Source organism: Cydia fagiglandana, chromosome 26 (genome assembly GCF_963556715.1).
Source record: "Cydia fagiglandana chromosome 26, ilCydFagi1.1, whole genome shotgun sequence".
Lineage (NCBI taxonomy): Eukaryota > Metazoa > Arthropoda > Insecta > Lepidoptera > Tortricidae > Cydia > Cydia fagiglandana.
Genome location: NC_085957.1, coordinates 5,910,617 through 5,938,147, shown reverse-complemented (window position 1 = coordinate 5,938,147; position 27,531 = coordinate 5,910,617). Strand labels below are relative to the sequence as shown.

The following is a 27,531-nucleotide window of genomic DNA, read 5'->3' as shown; positions in this document are numbered from 1 at the left end:
CGTTACTTGGCGCTGTTTTTCCTCTGCACGGCGGGTTTCCTGTTGTTGGGTGCGGGCGGTGCGGGTGGTGCGGGCGCGGGCGCGAGCTTGGGTTTGTTGGCGCGCGCGGCGGCGGCGTAGTTGATGGGCTTGGGCCCCGCCTCCTCGGGCAAGGGCGAGGGCGCCACCTGAGGAGACATCACACGTTATACATTCACTTCAGTTCCGAGCCAGTCCCGACCCTTCTCTACCCTGTAGTGAGATGAAAAACTTCGCCTCCTCGCAAGATAGATTGACAACCTCGAAGACCAAATTTGGCGTAGTTTAACCCCCTTATTTATAAACGTTTACTAAAGTTAACGAGCCGATAATAATCGATAGTCCCTTTCCGACGTATTGGTATGATGGAAAGGGACAAACGATTATTATCGGCTTGTCGACTTTAGTTAACGTTTATGAATAAGGGGTAAATTGTTAACCGAGGGATGAAAGGCACTCATTTCTGTCGATGTAGTTTGGCGCTCGAACACAATAAGACCTTCAATAGTCCGAGGCTGAAATGATGCCTTTCATCCGATTTAAACACTCTACTTTTAATTTCGAATACGAAAAAAAACATGTTTTTTTTAAAAACATGACATAGTCGACATTTTAACAAATCTTAAGGGTACTTTCAATTAACAATTTAAGCAAAAGTATCGTTAGGAATGGGGAGATAAATATCAGAATAAAAATTTAATAACAAATCCATTTACACCCAAATTTCAATTGCTTATCGTTAAAATAAATTAATATACTCGTACTTGAAACATAAAATGTTCTTGTGCAGAAACATATCATTTTTTGCACACCTTTTAACAATGACCCTCTTACAGAACAAATAAAAACATTATTTTTAAACTAAATTTTTTAATATTATAGATCACAAAAACATATGACAGTAACAACTGACCTTAGGCAACTCAGCGACAACGACTGGCGCATCTTCTTTCTCCCTCTCTTCTAACCTAGCCTCACTCTTCACTGCTTTCACTTCCTTCTTTTTGGGCGCCACCTGCAAATTCAAATAAATAAATATTATATCTTGTTTCAAAACCTGGCAGTGTGTGATGGGGGCAATAAAATCACATTCGACGTGAAAAAATATGAACTTTCGTAGAGACCATTTTGTATACTTATAAACGCGAATTATATTCAATTACCTTGATTTACCGACGTTCCGAGTCAGCCGCGACCACGACCAGTCAAACCTATGTCGAAACGTCGGTAAACCAAGGTAATTGAATAAAATTCGCGTTAGACCCGTCTATAATGCGAGTTAATATGTGTTCAAAACGCGAAAGTTTAAAATATTATAATTTTGTATACTCTTTGATATCTGTCACATAACTATAGTTGGTCAAGCAGATCTTGTCAATAGAAAAAGGCGGCAAATTTGAAAAATATAGGCGCAAAAAGATAACGTCTCATAGAAAATTTTCATTTCGCGCCTTTTCTACTGACAAGATTTGCTTGACCATCTTTAATGTGATGTGTCCCAAAGCCGCCATGCAGGCGCCACTGTCGTGCAATCAGCTAATAAAATCTAAATATTTTTGACCTTAAAGTTCGTTTTTTTTAGCATTAGAAAGAACTTGTAAGAAGGTAAGCGATCTTGAGATGTCTTTTAATTGAAAAACGCTTTTTAAAAATCAAAAACTATTACTTATGAAAGCAGAAGAATATAAATGATCGTATTAGGTTCATAATTGTTACATATTTGCCGTAACATATTTTTGGAATGTGTTTTTCAATTAAAAGACACATCAAGATTGTTTACCTTATTTCTAATGCTAAAAAAACGAACTATAACTGAGCAATCAGTACAGCACAATATCTGAATACGCCTCTAGTCAAGGCGCTAGAGTTCGTGTTCAGATAATTTTGAGTACCTTGGTCGCTCCGATATATCAATAGTACTGTACCTTAGTCTCTGATTTGACGACCGCAGGTTTAGTAATCTTCTTAGGTTCCGCTTTGACCGGTTTCTTAGTCTCTGGTTTCGTTTTGCTGTCCTTCTTGCTGTCGCGTTTCTTGTCTATGGGCTGGACGTCGGCCGCGCTCACTTCCGGCGGGTCCACGGGGGGGAGGGGCTCTGAAACACGAATAATAAATAAATAAAATAAATATTATAGGACATTTTTACACAAATTGCCCTAAGCCCCACGGTAAGCTCAAGGCTTGTGTTGTGGGTACTCAGACAACGATATATATAATATATAAATACTTACATATGTATATAGAAAACAACCACGACTCGGGAACAAATATCTGTATCATCATACAAATAAATGCCCTTACCAGGATTCGAACCCGGGACCATCGGCTTCATAGGCAGGGTCACTACCCTTTAGGCCAGACTAGACGTCAAAAGTGAAATAAATGATAATTTTAAAACACCACCGCAAAGAAACTCGCTTTCACGTAAAGTCAAAAACATCATCCAGACTGAGCATAGTCGCGCTACCCCCTCTGCCACGCATACGGTAATTTTACTCCATGTTCGAGTCAAAAGTGTCTTTGTGTGACGTCCGTGTCTTTGAACGGACCAGTCACGGCACGGGACTTCGCTCACCTCGTCCCGCGCACCCTCGCGTTTTGGCGTCATCGGTTGCATGAAATAATTGCTCTAAACTCGGTGTAGAGGATTCCTAGTCTATGGGTAAAAACTGTAAAAAACGATACTAATGTAACATTTCTAAGCACATTTGGACCTTACTACCTAAGTTGAATTCATTGTTTGGTAATTATTTTACAATAAACAACGTTATAAATACACGAAGTCATTCCCGCACCGAAAAGCCCGATGTATGGATATAAATGATGATTTTAAAACACACCACCACAAAGAAACTCGCTTTCACGTAAAGCAAAACCGCATCGAAATCGGTCTATCCATTGGAGAGCTACAATGCCACAGGCAGACATTGGCGTTAAACATGACCCCTCTTTTCGAGTCAGAGGTAAAAACTGTATATTTATCTACGTATTGACACAGAATAAAAATAATAGTACTAGTTACAGAAGGTTCACTCTCTAACAAAACGCGTCTATTACGACAGATATGACCGCCAGGTGGCGCAAGCGCGAGCAGGCGTAAGTTCCGTAGCGGTGCGGTGCGCGGCAACCACTACTGCTAGACACCAAAACTGGTGTGTTGGTGTGGGCCGCATGTACTTGTAGCGACGCGACGAGTGAGCCACGCCTTAACCTTTTGGATGCCAATGACCGATATATCCGCACCGCAGGTTCAACGTCGAAGACTGATTAATCGGTCACAGTCCACAGAGCAACATAGACCTACGTGCATATGCATAAAGTTCAATTTCAGTTTTGACACTTCGGTGACGTGGCGTCCGAGTGACGGCTTTTGTGTTTGACACAGGGTCGAAAAGGTGAATTGTGTCTCACCTTCTGTTTTGAGTTCTTCCGTGACCTGTGGCGCCTCTTCCGTCCCTTCGCTGGGCTCCTTCTGTGTCTCTTCTGTGCTCTTTACTTCTGCTACTTTCTTTTCTTCTGGAATAAAACAAATTGAGATGTAATTTTGTGATCACTGAGGCACTATAAGCGGAACGAGTAAGCGGAGCCATAGAGAAAAAACCTGGCAAGTGCGAGTCGGACTCGCGCACGAAGGGTCCCGTACCATAATGCAAAAAACGGTAAAAATACGGTCACCCATCCAATTACTGACCCCGCCCGACGTTGCTTAACTTCGGTCAAAAATCTCGTTTGTTGTATGGGAGCCCCACTTAAATCTTTATTTTATTCTGATTTTAGTATTTGTTGTTATAGCGGCAACAGAAATACATCATCTGTGAAAATTTCAACTGTCTAGCTATCACGGTTCGTGAGATACAGCCTGGTGACGGACGGACGGACGGACAGCGGAGTCTTAGTAATAGGGTCCCGTTTTTACCCCTTGGGTACAGAACTCTATAAAATAGATAGATTGCGCACTAGTATTTTCATAGTCGACATTTAGCATCGGGTAGGGGAATTATTAGTACCGCTACTCGATACTAGATGTCTCGCGTGGCGACTCGCGAAAATTGTATTAAACAACAATTTACAACTAATATCAGAAGCAGAAGGAGTAGAAAGAGTTCCGGTTAATCGGGTTATAATATTAGCTGAAAATAGTTGAGCATTACAATTTTCGTTCGGCCAGCGGAACTATACCTATAGTTCGTTTTTTTTAGCATTAGAAAGAACTTGCAAGAAGGTAAGCGATCTTGACATGTCTTTTAATTGAAAAATGCTTTTTAAAAATCAGTAACTATTAATTATGAAAGCAGAAGAATATAAATGATCGTATTAGATTCATAATTGTTACATTTGCCGTAACTCATTTTTAAAATGTGTTTTTCAATTAAAAGACACATCGAGATTGTTTAAATGTTTACCTTATTTCTAATGCTAAAAAAAAAACGAACTATAACCACTTTTTTAATACAGTTGCTCAAAAAGTGCTACTTTACGTAGCTGTTTAGCGTGCGGAAAGTTGGTTATCTCGAACTAGTGCTTTTTACTTTTCCAATTTTTTTAAATTTATACTTGTTCCAATTCACGACTACTTATTGATGAGTGTTAATATTAGTTTCCTTTAAACGTCGTAATCAGCATAAAAACCTACCGTTAATGTAAGAATACGAAAAATATTACATATTTCATATTTAATTACTTACCTCTTCATCATTATAACACGTTTATTTTTTAATATTCAATATTGAAAATTCCGTTCTTAATAAGTTGACTGAATGGAACGGAATAGCTGCCAAACGCCCATAGATATAATATACTTAAAGACGACGTCTAACCGAGCTGTCACTGTTACCACTTTTGTTTAGTGTACGATTAACAATGTTTTTCTTATTTTTTCGCAACTGTATTAAAAAACGTCGTTCGATACACGTGCGGAAATGTCATTCTTCACTCGTCCCGAGTCTTGCCACTCGCCTGCGGCTCGTGGCAAGATATCTCGGTACTCGTGAAGTAATGACATACCTTCCGCACTAGCATCGAAATGTACTATTCTGGTATGGACCAGTTCTAACCTAACCTATTTTTCTGGTATGGTAGCAGTTCTAACCTAACCCACTTTTCTGGTTGCAGTTTGGTTCTATAAGGATCCTAACCTAACCTCCTTTTCTGGTCGCAGTTCGGTTCTGTAAATGCCGCAGTTCTAACCTAACCTACTTTTCTGGTATGGTAGCAGTTCTAACCTAACCCACTTTTCTGGTTGCAGTTTGGTTCTATAAGGATCCTAACCTAACCTCCTTTTCTGGTCGCAGTTCGGTTCTGTAAATGCCGCAGTTCTAACCTAACCTACTTTACAATCAAAAAAAGGGAATCCGAATTTCTTGTACCCATCATGACACTAAAACGAAAGTGTGGAAATAATGACTACAATTTTATTTCATGTCATTTCGGAATTATGTGAAGATCATAAAGGAATAGACGTGGTGTTCAAGGGCATTTTCATTTAACTTGTACAAGTTAAGCGCGACTTAAGTCGTCTTTCAATAACGTCTAACCGACAAAACCTACAAAATTCCTGACAAAATGTATGTGGATTGACATTGAACGTCAGTTTTGTAACGAATGCTAACCGGCCGTTAAAGGTATTCAAAATGCCTTGAAAGGGTTATAGTAAGGGCTTTAAATCAATACTGGTTAATGTTAAAGTTATGTTTCAGGTACTACAGATGTAGTGCATAATCTTCCATCGTATTTCCTCGGAAACGTTCGTATTTGTCATGCTACTTCAGTCAACCTCAGTACTTTTTGTACCGAGACAGATTGAAATAGCTATTACACGCTCACAGACAAAACATCCTCCAGACTGAGCATAGTCGCGCTACCCCCTCTGCCACGCATACGGTAATTTTACTCCATGTTCGAGCCGAAAGTGTCTTTGTGTGACGTCCGTGTCTTTGAACGGACCAATCACGGCACGGGACTTCGCTCACCTCGTCCCGCGCACCCCCGCATTTTTGGCATCATCGGTTGCATGAAATAATTGCTCTAAACTCGGTCTAGAGGATTCCTAGTCTATGTACACGCTCGTACGTTTCCGTGAAAATACGATGGAGAATAAATATGCAATATATCAGTAAATTTTTTTATTTTTATTTTATTATGAATGGGCTTACTCATGGCCACAGACTAACCTAGGCGTAGACGTGGCCTACGATGGAGCGAGCTCGCCCAGAAGGTGCCTGTTCACTCTTGATTTGAAGGTTGCCGGGTTATAAGAACACGGAAATATAGACGCCGGCAAGGAATTCCATTCCTTGGCAGTGCGCATAAGGAAAGTAGAAGCAAAGCGCTTCGTGCGAATTGGTGGAATATCTACCAAGTAAGGATGGACAGGACATCGGCTTACCTGTACGTGCGCCCCTAGGCACGAAGGTGGGTACGAACTCGGCAGCGAGAGGGTTGAGCGTCGATCGGGACACCGTCTCCTCCAGCGATAGCGACGGGTTGCCGTTACTCGTCCTGAAAGCATACATATTATTAAAAAAAATATTTTTGCCAACTTGGCATAAATGATGCCAGATCTGGCATATTTTCACTCTTTTTGGCACCAAAATTTTCCATTTAGCATCTGGCATATTTTTTAGCATAATTTAGTCTAAGCCTAGTTTGCATCCAACTTGGCAGCAACAATATGCGCCATCGCCTTATGTGATTCATATTTTTATATGAATTTTGACTTGTGGACGGATGGACGTCGACGTTCTGTGTAAAGTTGGTCAAGCAGATCTTGTCAGTAGAAATAAGTGGCAAAATTTAAAAATGTATGTGTTTTAGTTTTAAGTATTTAATTTCAAGTGACATTTTAGCGTATTTCAAAATTCTTTGGCATAATCTAGACATTAGCCTAAATCCGAGTTGGCAACACTGTATCTGTCATTTTTGCAACAGATTGCCTTGATGCCGCACGCCAACGTAAACCCTGGCATAGCTTTTAACCACAGGATAAATAATAGTACTACCGTACAGAAAAGAAACTTCCTACGAAACCGAAGTTTGACAGAGATTCAGGGACGAATCATGCTGTCCCTTTCTTATGTTTGGTACTATCCTTTTCGGCTATTTAGGGTTGTCAAAATTCATTCATTCATTCTTATCTATCATATCTATGGTCGTAACGAAAAGGGGCGTCATGTGCCAACCCTAATAATTGCTCGGAGCAATGCTGAGCCGGACGGAGCCGAGAATGCCCGATAGGATCAGTTTCGCCTGAACTGCCAGCTGAACACCACGCAACCACCGCTGAACAGCTGCCAGGCGCCCGGATTAATTAATGATAGTACGGCACCCTAACTAGAGGGATTCCATTGCTCTATAGGTAAATTGCAAACCTATTTCCGTAGCTAGCTCTTCATCATCATCATCATCATCATCTCAGCCATAAGACGTCCACTGCTGAACATAGGCCTCCCCCTTGGACCTCCATACGTGCCGGTTGGAAGCGACCCGCATCCAGCGTCTTCCGGCGACCTTAACAAGGTCGTCTGTCCATCTTGTGGGTGGACGTCTTACGCTGCGCTTGCTAGTCCGTGGTCTCCACTCGAGCACTTTTCGACCCCATCGGCCATCATCTCTGCGTGCAATGTGGCCTGCCCATTGCCACTTCAGCTTGCTAATCCGGTGGGCTATGTCGGTGACTTTAGTTCGTCTACGGATCTCCTCATTTCTGATTCGATCACATAGAGAAACTCCGAGCATAGCCCTCTCCATAGCTCTTTGAGCGACTTTGACTTTTGAGATGAGGCCGATAGTGAAAGACCACGTTTCGGAGCCGTAAGTCATCACTGCATCTCTAGCACATCTTGCATCCGCGACTTAGACCGCGACTCGAGTCGCCATTCCCGCGGCTGTCAAATCTGTCGATTTCCGTAGCATAACTTGTACCCGCGACTGCAACAGCCGCGTAGAGAACTCAAAGTCGCGGCGCGACTCGTCAGTGTTACCCGGCGAAATCAAAGTCTAAACAAATCGATATTTGCAAGTGGCAACACTGAATCGGAAACCAGGGATGCGCTAAATCATTCGTTCTTTGGTGGTAAAAAATCTAGTTTTTTGTCGATGGTTAAGTTTTTCTTGTCAAAGTCAAGGAACTTTCAAATTTTGTCAACATTTAATTACGGGAAAAATATGAAAAAATGTAAGTAATAGAGCCTTATATAATTAATATTGATAATATTCCTTAAAATATATATTGTTTAAAAATTTCTGTTTAATAAACCTTTTAAATAAAATATTTTTGTAAGTAACTATAATAATGGAATTGCTATTATTGGGTTTGTTCTCATATTCCTATTGTAAATTGTGTTTTTTTTTTTCAGAATTAGTTCAGCATTATCCTAGACACGATTGATATCCCAGCACCCAAAGGAAAATATTATTAACAGGAACGTGCCAACGGGACCCGAAGTGGAGATTCAGGAAAAGAAACACACTAGGCAAGCTTGTAGGTTTCAAACGCGGAGCTGTCCCCTTTTCTAAATTAACTAAGATGTGAGAAGAGCTTTAGCTTTAAGAACACCACCGACGAAGTGAACTATTAATAATAACCCTAATGGTTATGGCGTACACTAAGCTGCCACAGTAACTCTCAAATAAGTTTCATATAGTTTTTCTTGTGCCAATAATGGATGGCATGTGTGTGTACTGTGTACCTAACTGTTTATGATTTGACAAATTGATATGAGAAGCTTATTTCATAGTCCTCGATGAAGTCATGACCATATTTTACTGTCTTGTTTATAAACCAATTTTCTTTCCAGGGTGATATTTAATTGTCCTACGCCGCATGTCGAAGAAAAAGGAAGAGAGAAAATACTTTTCAAGGGTAATAAAGAAGATTCTTACAATTTCTCTATAGTGGTTCTAGATGTTAATATATATTAGGTTTAATAATAAGAAGTCGAATATTGCAAGAATATATAAGGCAAAGCAATATACTATTAATTTAAATATTGTTTTTTTTTCTCTCCTGTATTTTTACCTGAAAAGAACAAAAATAAAGTAGGTAGGTAAGTACCTAGAACTCCTAGAAGCCATGATTAATTAGCTCCCCAATGCCCACTTCATACCTAATGCTGACAGCAACGTATCATAGCATGATCGTATCAGGCCCTGTCAAACATGAAGTGAAACATCTAGAACACGGGTTTGATCTAGAGGAGTTTCAATATGGTAGACCATATGATAACCGTACCTATGCTACCTACGCAGACTATGACATGAGCGTAATAACTCCTTCAAAATGTTGTTGGTCGGCTCGGTCCAGTCACGTCACGGTTTGGTGTTGGCAGGGGACGGAATGGTTTAGTGGGTGATGACTGATAATATTTCATACAAAGCATGATTTTGAGCCGGACATGATCCTGTTATAGCCACGTATTACATCATTCTGTTACAGTACGATGCAGCGGACACAGGCCACATGTAGGTATGTTTTGTTGAAGTCGAGGAAGGTTCCAAACGGTACCTAAATAGTAAGAGATTGTTGAAATTAGACATCTAACCGTGATCTTAAATATTACTACTAAGACTATGGCTTACTTAATAAGTTGGATAGTTTGTTTTGAACATTTGTACCTACCCACCTCATCGGCTTCATTTATGTACAAGCAAGCGGGCTCCGTTGTTAGGTTGATGAAAGTTTTGTGTAAGGAAGTCTTAGGATTACTTTTACAAACTTACGAACCTGAATTGAAATTTAAAAATCCTACATATGTACCTAATTACTTAATTGAGTACCTACAAACTAGCTGTTTGAAATTAAAGTTGTAAACATGATGGGTGTGTTGTGGTACTTGTAGGTATCACCGTGCATAATCAATATAAAAGAGTGCGTAAAGCGCATTTAGTGATTGTTCCATACTTCCTTATTCCTTAGGGCAATAAGTAATTATACAAATTATATTATTACATAATATATGAAACTTGTTTTTAAGTTATAATTATCATGAGTTTAGTTACAAAAGTACAAGCAAACCACCCGCGAGAGCGAGTCGCGTTATAAAGTCGCGTAGACTTCGACTCGCGGATTGACATAAAGACGAGAGAATATTTTGTCTCAAAATAGCCAGTTGTGCTACGGATTTTAGTTCAAAGTCGCGATCGTTGTCATTTTCTGACAGTGACACCTGATCGCGAGTTTGTCGCGGCTCTCGCGCGTGAGTTGTGCTGCCAACACGCGACAAGCCGCCAAGTCGCGCCGATCTGTCACTACTCACGCCTGTCGCGGCCAGTTGTGCTAGAGGTGCTGGTAACACACATTGATTAAAGACTTTGATTAAAGAGCTAGCTCTTAGACCATATACAGGGTGCTTCCTGTAACAGGAGCAATAAATTAAACTAAAGGCTGTACTTCTCAAACTGACCAATATTTGTTCAGCAACTTTAAAAAATTATGAATCCTTTAGTCTTCCTCTTTTTCATACTAAATAAATATTGCCTTCAATGTACGCTGACATCAGTGTGTTTGACGTTACTTGTCACGCTTTTAACATAACAAAATTTGCAATACATTGCGTCTTAGAATAAACTTTACAGTGTAATAAAAATCAAACCATGAGTTATTTTCAAAAGTTGCTGAACAAATGTTGGTCAGTTTGAGGAGTACAGCCTGCAGTTTATTTTTTTGCTCATATTACAGGACACACCCGGTAAATTGCAAACCTATTTCCGTCTCTTAGACCATATATTTTGGAGCACTCACGTGGGGTAGTGGGGGTGGTGGGGGTTGTGCCTCTCCAGCTCCCTCTGCTCGTCCTCCAGCATGGCCTCTATGCACTGCTCCATCAGCGCCTCCTGCAGCTGTTGTGGCTATAAACACATCTAGACTCACGTGGGGTAGTGGGGGTTGTGCCTCTCCAGCTCCCTCTGCTCGTCCTCCAGCATGGCCTCTATGCACTGCTCCATCAGCGCCTCCTGCAGCTATTGTGGCTATAAACACATCTAGACTCACGTGGGGTAGTGGGGGTTGTGCCTCTCCAGCTCCCTCTGCTCGTCCTCCAGCATGGCCTCTATGCACTGCTCCATCAGCGCCTCCTGCAGCTATTGTGGCTATAAACACATCTAGACTCACGTGGGGTAGTGGGGGTTGTGCCTCTCCAGCTCCCTCTGCTCGTCCTCCAGCATGGCCTCTATGCACTGCTCCATCAGCGCCTCCTGCAGCTGTTGTGGCTATAAACACATCTAGACTCACGTGGGGTAGTGGGGGTTGTGCCTCTCCAGCTCCCTCTGCTCGTCCTCCAGCATGGCCTCTATGCACTGCTCCATCAGCGCCTCCTGCAGCTGTTGTGGCTATAAACACATCTAGACTCACGTGGGGTAGTGGGGGTTGTGGGGGTTGTGCCTCTCCAGCTCCCTCTGCTCGTCCTCCAGCATGGCCTCTATGCACTGCTCCATCAGCGCCTCCTCCTCGAGCTGTTGCATCACCTGCGGAACCACAGCCTTTGACACACGGACGGCATTCCATTAAAAAACATGCAACAACAACTACTTAACTACTAGAATATACAATACAAATACACTACTACTAGAATATACTTTTTGTTTTTAACCTATTGAATGTTTTTTTTTCTATTGTGAATCAAGAAACAAACGGTCATTTACATTAATGCGTAATGGTTTATCTTAAGGTTAGACCTACAGTTGCCTTAACCCTTTAACCGCCAGAGTCTGATATATAAGACATTACATATCCAGCTCATTTCGCCACAGTCTGATAAATAAGACAAAGATCTGATTTGGTTTTTACAGCACATTTATAACTCCCGTAACTATGCCAACCTTACTCCGCGTGCTATAATTACTGTCGGTGGCGACACGAGCACCCTCGATCAAAAATTGCTGGCGGTTAAAAGGTTAATTGAATATAATGGTGCTAAATTTTATACACTATGGTTTTTCGTTTACATTTCTGTTGCTACAGAAAATCGGAGCTTATTATTTATCTTATTATAAACAAATACTAAACTTATTTAACTGCAAAGTTATTAAGTTACTACACTTTATAATTTAAATTAATTGTGACGTCCCACGGTAAAGGTACCTTATGGCGGTTGGCGCTTACGCTATTATTAACGCCGTCCAATATGATTGCGGCGCTATGCGACGTAAGCGCCAGCCGCCATAAGGTACCTTTTGCCGTGGAACGTCACAATTTACTTTATAAACAAAAACGTCACTGGCACGCCAAGGCGGCTAGCTAATGTAAACCTCACTTGACAGTGTGAAGGTTATTTTGACGGCGTCCGCCATAACATAACACCAACAAGTGCGAGTCGGACTCGCGCACGAAGGGTTCCGTACCATAAACCAAAAAAAAAACGGAAAAAAATGCAAAAAGAAAACGGTCACCCATCCAAGTACTGACCACTCCCGACGTTGCTTAACTTTGGTCAAAAATCACGTTTGTTGTATGGGAGCCCCACTTAAATCTTTATTTTATTCTGTTTTTAGTATTTGTTGTTATAGTGGCAACAGAAATACATCATCTGTGAAAATTTCAACTGTCTAGCTATCACGGTTCGTGAGATACAGCCTGGTGACAGACAGACGGACGAACGGACGGACAGCGAAGTCTTAGTAATAGGGTCCCGTTTTACCCTTTGGGTACGGAACCCTAAAAAATAACACTTATAATGGCGCAGTAGGCACGACTAGTTAGGACGCCTTTAGGTGTTATTGGCGTTCAAAAGGTTAACACATATCAGAGAAAAATATTAGGATCAAAGTCAAATGGCGTTCTAAAATCGAAATATATGTACACCTAAAAAGGTAAAGTTTCGGTGTAACTAAATATGTAATTGTATATTCCACCTGTAATGTAACCTGATTCTTACATACAATAAAAAACTTGAAACTTGAAAAGTGTTAATCATTTGTGTCGAAAGATGGCAGTAAATGTACCGACTACATAATTTACTTGGACAATATTCCTCTATTTCAAATTCTCTTTGGTTAGGGTAACATTCCATTTCCAACGACAGCTGCACTACTGTCAATTTTACTATGGAAATTGACAATGACAGCGACGCGTTCAGTACCGGTAGTGCAGCTGCGGTTAGAAATGGAATGTTACCATTAGAATGAACAGTAGATGTTTACCTGCTTGTCGAATTCCTCCTCGTTCTCCATCCACATGTAGTCGGCGAAGTCGTCGGGCGGCGCCGGCGCAGCGCCGTAGCCCGCGCCTGCGTAGTACGCGCCCGCCATCACGTAGCCTACACACACACACATATACACCCGTAAATAATAATAAACACATTTATTTCCCAACACATAAGTAACATATGTGTCGCTTACCTTCAAACACGGGTAACTCCATTCGACCCTCTCAGCCATTATCTACCGTATTGCCATTTCTTAACACTTTGGCTACCGAGAACCCGCCTGGTAGGCACTCGTAATACTTGCTCAGATGCCGGACAGTTTTGTACGCAGATACAGACGACCGGTTTTTGGGGTAGTGCGCTGTTTTTTGCCCGGTTGCGAAAGTGTTAATACCAAAATCGTATAATCTGACACATGGATTTACCCGAGTTTGAAGTTAAGCGACTCATATGTATGTATGTAGGGTAATTCGCCAGTAACTGGCCGCCCTTACCTAATAAGTTTTTGAGAAAAATTTCATTTTAGGTCAAAGCTTTTATCTGACTGTACTTTTCTTACGACAGACAACTAATACTCATCGAGACATTTCTAAAAACCCCTAACACAATCAAGTTGCGTTGTTTCATCACAGATCAGCTCGATGGCACCATAATATTGCATTGTCATCCGATTTATACATGCATGCAAAATTTCAGCTCAATTGAATCGCTCAATTCTTTGTTTCGCGGTAGACCCCCATATTGTGACCGATAGGCACTGGTCCCACCGCGAGCTAGTAAGCTATGAGCTATCGGCTATAAACACGAACAAAAGATAAGCACTCCCGTGTAAATAAAAGAGACACGGCGATATTTATAGTTACTCGCCCAGCGGTGAGCTATAAATATCGCCGTGTCTCTTTTATTTACACGGGAGTGCTTATCTTTTGTTCGTGTTTATAGCCGATAGCTCATAGCTTACTAGCTCGCGGTGGGACCAGTGCCATAATGGTAGTGGCGCCCCCTACGTAAAGTATTGCGTAATATTCCCTATTTACATCATTTTGACAAAGAGCTGGTACCGCTGGTTCGTTAACCTTTCGTATGTCTAAGCATTGACACAGAATAAATAATAGTACTAGGTACAGAAGACTCACTCTCTAACAAAACGCGTCTGTTACGATCAGGACAGATACGGCCGCTAGGTGGCGAATGCGCCACGCGCGGCTTATGTCAAACTCCAAAATTGGGGTCGGACGGATGTACTTTTAGCTACCTGTAGCAAAGCGACGAAATCGCGGAGTGAGACACGCCTGGCACTGATCAGTGCGCACAAATTAAAATCCTTTGTTTAATACAATAGGTTTAAATTCGTTCGCACTGGTCAGTGCTTAGACATACTTCTTCCTCGCGTTATCCCGGCATTTCGCCACGGCTCATAAGAGCCTGGGGTCCGCTTGACAACTAATCCCATGATTTGACGTAGGCACTAGTTTTTACGAAAGCGACTGCCATCTGACCTTCCAACCCAGAGGGGAAACTAGGTCTTATTGGGACTAGTCCGGTTTCCTCACGATGTTTTCCTTCACCGAAAAGCGACTGGTAAATATCAAATGATATTTCGTACATAAGTTCCGAAAAACTCATAGGTACGAGCCGGGGTTTGAACCCGCGACCTCCAGATTGCAAGTCGCACGCTCTCACCGCTAGGCCTCCAGCGCTTTTAAAGGGTTAAAAGGAGAAGCTCACCGGGTATATGTCCCCTTGGTATATGTACGGGGTATACAGGCTGTGGGTGCAGACCGTCTCCACTGCCGACTACTCCACCGGGCACTCCGCTGTCAATTATAACTCCGTTTGGCTGAAATAAAAACATTAATATTGTTTACTTTAAATAAATAATAAATTAATATAATAGGATATTTTTTTAAAGAAATTGACTAAGGCCGAGAGGTAAGCTCGAGAAGTCTTGTGTTGTGGGTATTCAGACAACATGTATGTATAATATATAAATACATAGACCCAGGCAGAGGCCATAGAGGTCCACTTGGCAAAAGAGGCCGGGGCAGACCACAAATGCGTTGGGAGAAAGACTTAAAAAGAACAGCCGGCACAGACTGGATGGCGACAGCACAAGACAGGGACAAATGGGCAGCAATGGAGGAAGCCTTTACCCACTAGGGATTCATTAGTAAAACACATATTATAAGTCATAGTTTTATTTTCAATTTTTTATGTAAACACTTTACAATGAATAAAGGGCTTTTTTATTTTTATTTATTTTATTACCAGGAACAAATATAAGATTTCATTTTTAGAGTATTATTAGAGTATTATTTTACGTAGGAATGAAATTGAATGGATCATGTGTTTAGGTAACAACTTCGTATTATTAGATTGTCCCATTAAAAATGAAATAATAAACCAAAGAACGAAAAAGAACTTAATAATAACGGTACATCATACAAATAAAAAACCGGTTCCGAGCCTTGCACGCCACTTTTCCCGATCCTGCGCACAAAAAAAAAGCAGAAAAAAAAACGGTCACCCATCCAAGTACTGACCACTCCCGACGTTGCTTAACTTTGGTCAAAAATCACGTTTGTTGTGTGGGAGCCCCATTTAAATCTTTATTTTATTCTGTTTTTAGTATTTGTTGTTATAGCGGCAACAGAAATACATCATCTGTGAAAATTTCAACTGTCTAGCTATCACGGTTCGTGAGATACAGCCTGGTGACAGACGGACGGACGGACGGACGGACGGACAGCGAAGTCTTAGTAATAGGGTCCCGTTTTACCCTTTGGGTACGGAACCCTAAAAAAAGAACGGGTTGCACTCCGGGAGTGCTGAGAAAAGTGAAAACTCAATCACTAGTCCAAAATGTCTGCAGCACTATGTATTGACCCATCATCCTTTCTATTGAAAAACTTTAGTTCCGAAATTGCTGGTCAGTGAGCTGGTTTAAAGTTCGAAATTAAAATTTGAAGCGTTAATTGTTTAAAATTCGAATAGAAATTGTAAAGTTACCTTGCAGACCTCGCATCTAACTATATCTGGTGTTCTGGTCATGATATTTTGAGTTTTATTCACCAGTACTAGAGTTCACTTTTATTAGCGATTTCATCAAGATGTAGCTTTATTGAATTATATTTGAGTGATATAAAGTTAGAATGTAACTGTGAGATCCTCGTATTTCAACCCGTACAAGATTAGAACCTTTTTCATGTAATGTCATTGAGTTTTTCTTTATTGCTTTAAATGCCATCTAAATGAGTGGCCATCTGGCATCTAAGGCCCCCCCCACATCTGGCGTCTTTCGAGCGTCGGCGTCTGTCGGCGTCGGTCCAGCGCTATGGAAAATAACCTCGCTGCGCAGTTGCGTCGACGCTGCGTCGACGTTGCGTCGACGTCGGCCATAGAATTGTAGACGCCGACGCTCGAAAGACGCCAGATGTGGGGGGGCCCTAAACGTTACGGTCACGTGATCGCTGTCTCGAGTTTATCATTTTTTCCCCACCTCTAAAAGTGCCCAGCGCCGCTAAAGAAGTTTTCACTTCAAAAACCTTATTTTATCAAAACATATAATGATCCTTACCTGCCACTGTCCATTTTCCTCGTTCCCATAATAAGCACCAACATTAGCTGAAGTCTCCGGAATTTTCATACTGGCAACACTCAGTTTACAAAAAAACTAACCATAAACTACTTAATTTTTAATACGGCTTAAATACTGGCACAATGTCACTTAATTTAAAAATAAAAACTTGTAAAGATTTAAGATTTAGGTTTAAAAATAATTGGTTTGGTTTGTTAGAGGCACTGCTGTCATAAGATTTCTAGTTGAATTTGTATGTGTCCTGACTATCTTCATTTCTGGGGTTCACGGCAACTGGAAAAAGAAATGGTATTCTTTAATTATAGGTATCTTTCCTAATTTTGTAGATGGCGCCAGTATACGCATTTCTAGGTCTACCATTTAACCAATGCAAGGTAAGAAGTTGTATTATACTCTGTATCTTTAGGTGTTTAAATAAAAGTAGGCTTGGCTGCATGTAGCTGATTTGTAATATCTTGAGTAAAATATGTAACATGTAACTAACTAGTTTTAGTCCCAGGGACTCCCAAACCTTTTTGTTTTTTTATGAATGGGCTTACTCATGGCCACTGACTAGCCGAGGCGTAGACGCTCATGGACCTCAGCTGAAAATCACCCAAGTTTCTTAACAACCGCCTCAAATAAAATGGTAGACCTAGAAAGTAGTAGACGGATTCACACGGAACAAGAATTTGCCGCGCGAAACAGCGATGTCAGCCGGGCTAGTACATGATTGGCGCGACAGTATCTCGCTACGAGTGAATGAATGCTCTCGCATGAATGAATGGTAAACGCGCTCAGGGTGGGGCTCGTAAGAGATGGTCTGACGCCATGAAGAAGGAGAGTGGCGGCAGCCTGCACCGTGCAGTTCACTTGGCTTATGACCGCAATCAGTGGGGACATGTTGCATGTGGTCGCGATCCTCAGCATTGAGGGAACGAGGAAGAAGAAGAAGAAGAATCTCGCTACGAGATAGACTACCCGTCCCTCTTTAATTAATACAGTTAGACGGGTAGTCTATCTCGCGGCGAGATACTGTCGCGCCAATCATGTGCTTGGCCTACTAAGTAGACATACCTCGCCCAAGGCATAGCAGCGCTCATGTTTGCTCCGGGCGAGGCAAGTCTTCGTGCGGTAATTTCCTCGCAACGTGGCGCGTTTTGTGTGGTCTAGTGACAAACATTTGATAAGTAAGTGTTTTACTTCTGACATAAGTGACATAGAATATGGTATTGAGATTAACGCATGACATACAATGTCTCTACTGTATAAGGAACACCTTGCTAATATGAGTAATATGACTCCATTTACAATAATGAAGAAACATACAAAGAAATATACACCGTGTTTTTATTGAATTCCGTTAACTTCGGGGTATGGTTAAGTACGTTTGAGAGAACTAAATGGCATAGTTAATTTTAAAATTTTTTTTCGCATTTTAGTAAAAAAAAATATTAAGTTTAAAAAGTAATTAAATGTAGCATATAGCGTTGTTGTAAAACGGGCATTACATTTAACTCAACCAAACAATTGAAATCTGTGACATATCAATGTCATTTCAAACATCGAGCGACCGAGATTGTGCTTAAGTTTACTCGCAAATGTATGAACTCATTCTAAACACTAATCAATATGTAAACCGGCCCTAAGGCAAGTGTACACGCTTGTAGAGGCCTTATAGGAAAAAAATAAAATATTGATTATCTCCGAAATGGAGTTAATTAGAATATTGGTGTCTTTGAGAAAGTTACTTGATTTAAGCTCAGGAATGCACCCTTGAAATTAACGGAAAACAAAAAAAACACGGTGTATGACCCCATTTACATAAAGTTTACATTGAGACCAATCCTTATTATTTAATTATTTTAATATCTTGATAAATGATCATACTAATTCGAAAGCCATATTATCATAAGCCTAAATTACTAATTAACTAATGATTGATAATGAGATAAGGTAGAAACGGCATTCCTACTATATTTGTATGTTAATTTACAAACATTTAAATGCTTATGACTCATTTATCCAATTACGAGTTACTTTTGGACTTTTACTTGACAAATGACCATTAAATTGATATCATTGACTCATAATATTCATCCATTTCATTGTGATGACCCTGACTCTCACAGTTATGATATTAGAGTCTATTTTTGTTAAACTTAGCGAGATGGGATAACTGTATGTTGGTAAACATGCTTATCATCACAGATAAGAAAGAGTAAACAAGTAATGCGTAGAGACAATAAATCACCTTTGAAACCCAGTGTATTATAAATTTGAGCTCTTATTACAAAGATATAAGATTCAAACTGAGACATGTATTGCGAGAACCCTTTTTTTTTAATTTTCATAGAAAAATAGTAGGTGTAGTCTAACAAAAAACAGCAGGAATTAAAAAGTGGCAACACTGTAGTGTCGTCCCGTTCTCTTATATTGATTGATTTGAAAAGGACGACACTACAGTACACATTGCCACTTTTTAATTTCTGCTCTTTTTTGTCAGACTGTAGACATTTTGATCTTTTATTAGGGTTCCATAGCCAAAGGGTAGAAAGTTAGAAACAGCACCCTCTTCCTAAGACTCCACTGTCTGTCTGTTTGTCACCAGGCTGTATCTTATGAAACGTGATAGCTAAACAATTGAAATTTTCACATATGATTTATTTCTGTTGCCGCTATAACAAATACTAAAAAGTACGGAATCATCTATACATTCCAACCATAGTAAACTAGTTCAGTTTCACAATATCAACAGTCACGCTATTGCAACAACATTTAGCTTCTATATATACTGAAATAGGATAAAATGTACTTAATAGTGGTAGTTATTAAACATAAAACATTGTAGTGTTAAATTGTGTGTTACTATGGGCCTCAAAATAACAAAGTAAAAGAAATAATTGATACATCAACATTCAATCATGTCAAGTATTACAATACAACATAACATTGTATTTTATTGCAGAGAATAAACTTTCAAGGTTAAAAAGATAAAGAGTACTGGCCTTATAAAAAGTACATCTTTAGTAACTTGTAAAAGTAAATTTTTGATGCCTATTATACTGAAATATTAGTATTTTCCCACTTTAAAACACTTTTTGTTGATAAAGTTCAAAGTTAACAAGTTTTAAAAGTGAATATTAAACTATTTAATGCATCTGTAAAAAAAAGTAATCGCACATTCGTTCTCTGACTCTATGATTTTGTAGGAAACAACAAAACGTAATTACTGTCGACGCAAACCGTTGATAATGTTATGAAACTGAATGTCAACAAATGAAAGGTGCCGTATTAATATTCCACTTTCTATTTAATGCGTAGAATGTAGGTTTTTGTAAAGCGTGACCGCCCAACCCAAACGCAGGGCCTAAATACATATTAAAAACAAACATTTTTGAAACTCGAACTAGGAACTCCGCTGAACGGCCAAGCCTAAAATAGATCACCTAGAAACTAAAATAATAATAAACTGACCGAGTTTGCATACAAAAGACATGATAGATTCAATTTAACGCAAATTGAGGCACAAAGTCGATGCGAAATAGCACGCTACTACCGTGTAAAAGCAATTTAACTGGAGAAAAATTGAAACTATTATTTAGCACGTGTTTCTTTCCTACATGCTACGTAACATTCGCAAAAAACATAATACTCACTCATTCGAAACACTTTTCGTGCTTACGAGACATTGGACACTCAATTGACTTGCTTCAAAATGTTTTCGATAATTTTAATGCACTATTAACTAGTAAATTAGCACTATAACCTCCAATTCCACAATTTTACACACAAGACGATCTACCAGCGTTCGTGGCGCAAATGGCGACCGCAGTGAAGTTCGCCGCCTAGAGGGAACCGATTCTAGGCAAATGGGAATTATGATCTAACTTCGTGTCAATGAAATAGCCGGCTTTTTTTCAAATTGTGGCTGATTTTTACAGTAAATGGAAAGGAAATAAGTAAATAAATTTACCTTTCTAGTCGACAGTCATACTCTTGTAAATTTAGATTAGCCAAAATAGGTGTCAAACTGAAAAAATAAATAATGATTGACGAGTGACGGGCGCTGCTGTTCAAAAAGTTTATATACGTGTTTTTTGTAATATTGTAAGTAGGTATAGGTTTTTTCTTCATATGCATAATTTAAACAGATTTTTTATAATTATGGATGTAAAAATATGTAATTCAATTTTTTACAATATGTATGGATTTATAACTCTTTACAGTTTCGAAGACATAATAAGAATGATTTATGACAAAGTCCTCACTATTTTTGAACGAGCTTTCTGCTTCGGCTTACGCAAATTACGTTTAGTCTATATAGAGATTTAAATAATATTTAGCTAAGAATAAATCTCTTTTTGTGGAACCATCATATACAATTTAATTTACTATGTATGTTCTGTGTTTTTTATACTTGACAATATCTTGGAATAGCTTTAGTACCAACAGCGTCCCTGCTTTTTTCGGCGTAACGGAAAATTACCTGACAGCAATGACCTTTGACAGGTCACTGACTGACAGATCACAGAAACAAAACAACATGAAAACAAACTAAAATTTCTTCGCTTTTCTTAATCATATCAATGTAAAATGTCTACTCCCTATCTAAAATTAAAGCAGCCGTTGAACGAGTATGCGTTACTATGCCGTGGTTGCTTGGCCGAATCAGGCGAGATGAAGAATATGCAGGAATGGGGCTTGGCGGACGACTTTTACAGAATTGCCGAGGTTAGTACTTTTGTTTTCAAGGTACAAACGCAATTTCGGCGATATAATGCCTTAAAAATGGTTCACATAAGTTTGCTTGCCAGACAACACAGTTTCTGCAAAGAATACGTCGTTAAAACGCGTTAAATATGTTTATAAATACGATTGTTTTATTGACGTATATAGGTATCATCGGTCTAGTAATTTACATGGCCTCGAAAAGACCACTGAAGCTATGACGATTTACGCTGACGCTCATTTTAATTGAAAAACGCTTTTTAAAAACCAGTAAATTTTACTTATGTTATGAAAGCAAAAGAACGTAAATAATCATATGATTCATAATTAGGGTTCCGTACCCAAAGGGTAAAACGGGACCCTATTACTAAGACTTCCGTGACTTATTTTTCGACAGTGTTTTTTAATAAAAAGACACATCAAGATTATTTACCTTTTTCTAATGCTAAAAAAGACGAATTATACCTACAAGGTGAATAAAGGTAAAATGGGTGGATCAACTTTTTTATAGTAAAATTATAGTTTTGATATTTTACTTAGGAAAAGTAGTCGGGCTCCTTGATGAAATTAGGGTTACCTACTAGGTTTACCCACAGTAGATAATATTGCCAACCCTAATTTTTAATGAATAACTTTCTTCTTCCTCGCGTTAGCGATGTGACGAGTCCACTTTTTTTCGATTCGAATCGATTCGGCTACTGATCCGAGTTGAAATTCGAACTGACTCGACTCGACGGTTTGCGTGGTTCGCGACAAGGTCACGGGCCGCGGAGCCGCAAACGAGTCAAGCGGCAGTTGTTGTAAACAGAACCTTCAGGGCACCGAATTAAGGTTTATTTTTCAATGGCCATACTAGCAGTGAACTCGACTCGGGATGGCGAATCAAGCGGCAGTTGTTGTAAAAAGAACCTTCGGGCTACGGAATTAAGGTTTATTTTTGAATGGTCATAGTACCAGTCAACTCGGATTGAGACAGCGAATCAAGCGGCAGTTGTTGTAAAAAGAACCTTCGGGCTATCGAATTGATGATGATGATGATGATGATGCATTCCTGTTATCCCTCATTAGGGACATAGGGCTCGCAGAAGAATTCTCCATTTGTCACGATCTTGAGCGGCTTCTTCCAGCTCTTTCCAGCCGAGTCCAGTTGAGCCAGCCTCTTTCTCAACTGATCGCCTCCATGTAGTACAAGGCCTCCCCGACCGCCTACTGCCGGCCGCATGCCAGCGGAGACCCTGCTTGGCCAGATGGCTGTCCGGCCTACGGAGTACGTGTCCGATCCAGCGCCATTTCCTTTCGAGGATTTCCCTTCCTATGGGCTTCTGTTCCGTCATCTGCCATAGTCTGACGTTTGAGATGGTTCGTGGCCAGTAGATCCCTAGAATGCGTCGCAGGCATTTGTTTACGAACACCTGCAGACGATTGGTCACATCTTTCCTCACAAGCCATGTCTCGCAACCGTACAGCAGGACCGACTTGACGTTGGAGTTGAACATCCTGATTTTCGTGCGTCGAGTTATCACGGTGGACGTCCATATAGGCTTCAGCTGCGCATATGCTGCTCGCGCCTTGTTGATGCGCGATTCAACATCGCTGTCCGCTCCCCCTGAAGGGTCGACCACGCTCCCCAGGTACGTAAATCGCTCTACTTGCTCAACTGCTTCACCGTTGACATATACTGTCATGTATATCGAATTAAGGTTTATTTTTGAATGGCCTTAGCGTAGCGTTGACTCGGCTCGGAGAGTTGGTGAATTGGCGATTCATTCGCCGAGTCAGCGGATCGGATACCAAGTTACCAGTCAGTTTAGTGGCCGAGTTGATTCGGATTGCCAATAGTCTTGATTCGAATCAACATCTGTAGGTTGATTCGGATTATTCGAATCAGATAACTCGACTCGCCCATCGCTACCTCGCGTTATCCCGGCATTTTGCCACAGCTCATGGGAGCCTGGGGTCCGCTTGACAACTAATCCCATGATTTGACGTAGGCACTAGTTTTTACTAAAGCGACTGCCATCCGACCTTCCAACCCAGAGGGGAAACTAGGCCTTATTGGGATTAGTCCGGTTTCCTCACAATGTTTTCCTTCACCGAAAAGCGACTGGCAAATATCAAATGATATTTAGTACATAAGTTCCGAAAAACTCATTGGTACGAGCTGGGGTTTGAACCCGCGACCTCCGGATCGAAAGTCGCACGCTCTTAAGATAAGATAAGATAAGATAAGAATAGCCTTTATTGACCAAAATAGAATTATTACATATTGCATTTAAATAAATTCACATTTCATTTATCATTATATTAGTTTTAATATCTTTCCTATCAAATTTTCAATAAATATATTTTAATGTCATTGTTTTTAGTATTTTAGTCTGCCTTCTTGGCATAGGCCTCCTCCAGTTCTCTCCACGTCTCTCTATCCTGTGCCGTCCTAATCCAGTTTACTCCCGCATGCTTCTTGATGTCATCTGACCACCTCATTAATGGTCTCCCTTCTCTCCTCTTTCTATCTCTAGGATACCATTCCGCCACCTCTCTATCCCACTTATTTCTACCTTCTCTTGCCATATGTCCAGCCCATTTCCATTTTAACGTTTTTACAGTCACTGATACATCCTTAATTTTAGTTTTCTTTCTAATATCTGTCAGTCTTACTTTGTCTTTCCTTTTTACAGATAAGATTGATCTTTCCATCCAATTTCATTTCATTCCAACAAAAACCTACTGCACGCTCTTACTGCATCCTTATTAAAAACATATATTTATCTTGTCAGGTGCCAAAAAGGGACAACATGACTGAACTTCTGTGTACAAGTTGTGAAGAGAGCTTGCTGCGGTGCCGGGGCTTCAAACAGCGGTGTCAGGACTCGGACGCCTACCTCAAGGACACTGCTAAGGTAACACTAACCAACTAACTTTTTAAGTCCACCGCCAGGTGGCTTGGGTTCGACGACGGTGCCGCCCTTCCACACATCGATTGAAACCACTTTTCTACCCTACCCACATATGTATTACCTTACCCTTTGCCTATGTACTTATGATTGTTTTAATGTAATAATTTTTTTCCTATAATAATAAAAAAAAACTCTGTCCAGCAATTTATTGTGATATTCATTAAGAGGTTCATTAACAAGTTTGTTCAAAATATAGTATCACACCGCAAAAGACAATAGGCAACTTTGTATGGAACCTGGCCGCGTAGCCAAGATGCCGATCGCTTACGCTCCGTAGCGATCGAAACGCAACTGTCACTGTCGCACCAATATGGAAGAGTGATAGAGAGACATAATGCTTTTCGTTGTCGAAGCGATAGCGATTGTAACCTTGGCTAGGCCGGCTGGTCCAAAAACCAATAGAAATGAGAGTTAGGTCATTCTCATTAGGTAGATATTTCTATGTAGTTCATTTCGTTCTATGGGCACAAAGCGGAAGTCCATTGCAGAACTGAGATATTGGTATTTTAGTCAAAATGTCGTCACCCTTATTACCTGGGCAATAGAGTCCAAGTAAGTAAATTAATGCTGCAGGGTAGATTGTTCACGCACGGCGGTGGACTCTATTGCCTAGGTAATAAGGATGACGACATTTTGACTAAAATACCAATATCTCAGTTCTGCAATGGGCTTGGTGCCCGTAGAACGAAATGAAGTTCATAGAAATAAATACCTATCTAACTACCTAATTCTGAACTCTGTTGGTTTTGAACCATTTTGACGCATAGTCCATTGCTTAAACTTTTGAACGCCAAGCAGCGCATCCATTTGCCGTGCCACTGACGCCACGGGGGTAAAATTTAGTTTTTCGAATAAATAATCCCAACCTAAAAGTGGGGTGCTTTTCAGTACATTGTCTTAAAAAAACGATCGACATCAAATGCCGTCTTAGGCGTCGTTGTCACGATTTTGCGTTGGCGTTAATTGCCGTCTGTGGCGTTTAAAAGGTTAAAAAACATCTTTGTTCCAGAAAAAAACACCAGACACACCAGAGAATACCATAACTTGTGTCCTAAACGCCAACAAGTTAAACATTATAATCACAGCGCAAGACATGGAATCTAAAATCCTCCTCCCCTGCCCATACGCCGTTGGCAATAAATGCTCCGAGAAATACTTGAAGAAGAGATACTTGTATAACCATTTGGTAAAACATCACCGCTTGTCGGAGAAGCTGGTTATAGAATGCGAGTATTATTGCAGCTATGAGGAGTGCTCATATTTCGTCAATGCAGGTGAGAATTACTTTTTTTTATAGCCTGTTATAGTGTCTCTTCTTCTTTGTCGTCACACTCTTGTCAGAGTGGTCGTGGTCGTCATATCAGGGCTGGTGGCAAGCTTCACAATCCGTCGCCATTCCTCCCGTACTACAGTTCTTGTACATTCATGGAGTGGTTAATTGAACGCACTTTTGACTAGGTCTGACCAACGCATTGGTGACCTACCGCGCCTTGTGCCTTCGACTTTTCCCTGCACTACAAGTCGTTCCACAGATGTATCGTCTCGACGTGTAATATGTCTAAAGAAAGTGAGAATACGACACTGGACGATAGAAGAAAGACGCTATTTAATACTAAGTTCCTGTAGTATAGTTCTAATCTCATCCCATCTATTTTAGGTAAGAACAAATTTTTCACCGAACGAAAATACCTAAATCAACATTACAACAAAGTCCACAGATCAAAAATAATATGTGAACAATGCAGTATGAGCTTCACCGGCGCGGAATACGAAAGACACTTAAAAGTATGCAACGTCACTTATCTATGTCAAATATGTAATGTAGAGTATAAGAATAAAGAACGATTACTAGTACATCTAATGAGGAAACACCCCCAAGTACATGAGGAATATAAAAAGGGACGTAAAAAGAAAATATCCGAGACTACCACAGAGTGTAAAAGGATCAAAATCGAGGAGAAACTTGAATATATCTGTGACAGTCCTAAAAGGACTTTGGCTACTCAAACGCGTCCAGAAGAAAATATAAAAAACGACGTTGCTTTACCTTCATGGAAAAGCGACGGCGAAGCGAAAACCGACGAGATTTCAACGCAGACAGTCTTTGAAGACTTACTCTCACTGAAATCTCAAACTAGCGAAGATGATTCAATATTCTTTTCGGAAACAGTCTCGTTATCTGACATTCAAACTCAAACATTCCCTATAGAATTCGGTTTAAGTAGATGTAACAAGCAGACGGCTACTGAAACGCAGTCTCCTGATTTAAGTATAAAAGAAACGCAGACTTGTCTATGCCTGTATGATTCGAAATTCAAATTGTTTGACAGCGTGTCTTCGAGTCCGTTGACTCTGACGTCAACGGAGACTCAGACGGGAGACAAGTACGATGTGAAGGATGATATGTTGTTTCATTCTACTGAAACGCAGACTTGCTTTGAGGAGGAGTTGTGACAGTGGTCTTATTTTCAACTGTAAGTTTCATATTGTAATATCACTAGTAAGTACTATCGAAATTTAGGTTTCAAGAGCAAAACCGAATTCGATTTCGGCAAAAAATCGGTTTCGGTCGGACACTATACATGGTGTAACATGAGGAAACCGAATAATTTTAACCACGCATTTCTGAGGTCAAAAGAAGTAAAAAATGTAATATGAGTTTAAGTCAATTTCGCTAAAAAAAAACTTTTTTTTGTTTTTTAAATTTTTTGAATGTATTTGTACATAAAAAATAAATGTTATTGGTAAACTTGTCACTTAAAATTGATTTTTACATTTTTTTTTCGTAAAACCTGCTTTTTGCAAAGTTTTACTTGTCACTCTTTGACATCTATCAATAAGGATATTTAGAATACGTCCCATAGCAGCAACATCACCATTAAAAAGGCCTTTTACACTATGTACTTAACAATAAAAACTTGTTTTTTTTATTATTAATAATATCTCTGAAAATAGGCGAATTTCAAAAAAAGTTTATAGGACATTTTTTTCTCTAAATATGATCAGGAATACGCTGTTAAAATTATTCGGTTTACTCATAGTACAGTCATTATATCCAAAAAACCGACCCTACCCGTGAATAATTAGTTCTTGGATTTTTTTTTCGTAG

General features: G+C 40.0%; 2 protein-coding genes and 1 long non-coding RNA gene across 3 annotated transcripts; 2 read left to right on the top strand and 1 right to left on the bottom strand.

The window, feature by feature from the left end:
• Nucleotides 1-2: 2 nt before the first annotated feature.
• On the bottom strand, nt 3-20,580 carry LOC134677330 (nucleolar protein dao-5). The gene is made up of 10 exons (XM_063535765.1): nt 20,394-20,580; nt 16,735-17,028; nt 14,886-14,997; nt 13,153-13,268; nt 11,366-11,478; nt 6,404-6,516; nt 3,430-3,534; nt 1,944-2,113; nt 932-1,033; nt 3-167 (listed from the first exon to the last, which is right to left on the bottom strand). Exons 2-10 carry the CDS (start codon nt 16,801-16,803, stop codon nt 3-5), a joined length of 1,065 nt encoding a protein of 354 aa, XP_063391835.1. The 5' UTR covers nt 16,804-17,028; nt 20,394-20,580.
• On the top strand, nt 7,851-9,005 carry LOC134677505 (uncharacterized). The gene is made up of 2 exons (XR_010100033.1): nt 7,851-8,497; nt 8,814-9,005. It is a non-coding gene; the product is annotated as an uncharacterized LOC134677505 (long non-coding RNA).
• Nucleotides 20,581-21,265: 685 nt separating the features above from the next.
• Nucleotides 21,266-27,025, top strand: LOC134677418 (uncharacterized). Its single transcript, XM_063535875.1, has 4 exons — nt 21,266-21,468; nt 24,243-24,365; nt 25,432-25,696; nt 26,080-27,025. The coding sequence occupies exons 1-4, from the start codon at nt 21,331-21,333 to the stop codon at nt 26,874-26,876; spliced, it is 1,323 nt and encodes a 440-aa protein (XP_063391945.1). The 5' UTR covers nt 21,266-21,330; the 3' UTR covers nt 26,877-27,025.
• The last annotated feature ends 506 nt before the right edge of the window (nt 27,026-27,531 follow it).

Excerpts from the sequence above, each read along its gene's own strand:
- LOC134677330 (XM_063535765.1), bottom strand. The coding sequence starts at position 16,803 with ATGAAAATTCCGGAGACTTCAGCTAATGTTGGTGCTTATTATGGGAAC. Across the intron at positions 14,998-16,734 it reads AGGAAAATGGACAGTGGCAG|CCAAACGGAGTTATAATTGA; the intron begins GTAAGGATCATT and ends TTTTTATTTCAG. Across the intron at positions 11,479-13,152 it reads AGGAGGAATTCGACAAGCAG|GTGATGCAACAGCTCGAGGA; the intron begins GTAAACATCTAC and ends GTGGTTCCGCAG.
- LOC134677418 (XM_063535875.1), top strand. The coding sequence starts at position 21,331 with ATGTCTACTCCCTATCTAAAATTAAAGCAGCCGTTGAACGAGTATGCG. Across the intron at positions 21,469-24,242 it reads ACTTTTACAGAATTGCCGAG|GTGCCAAAAAGGGACAACAT; the intron begins GTTAGTACTTTT and ends TTATCTTGTCAG. Across the intron at positions 24,366-25,431 it reads ACCTCAAGGACACTGCTAAG|AAAAAAACACCAGACACACC; the intron begins GTAACACTAACC and ends TCTTTGTTCCAG.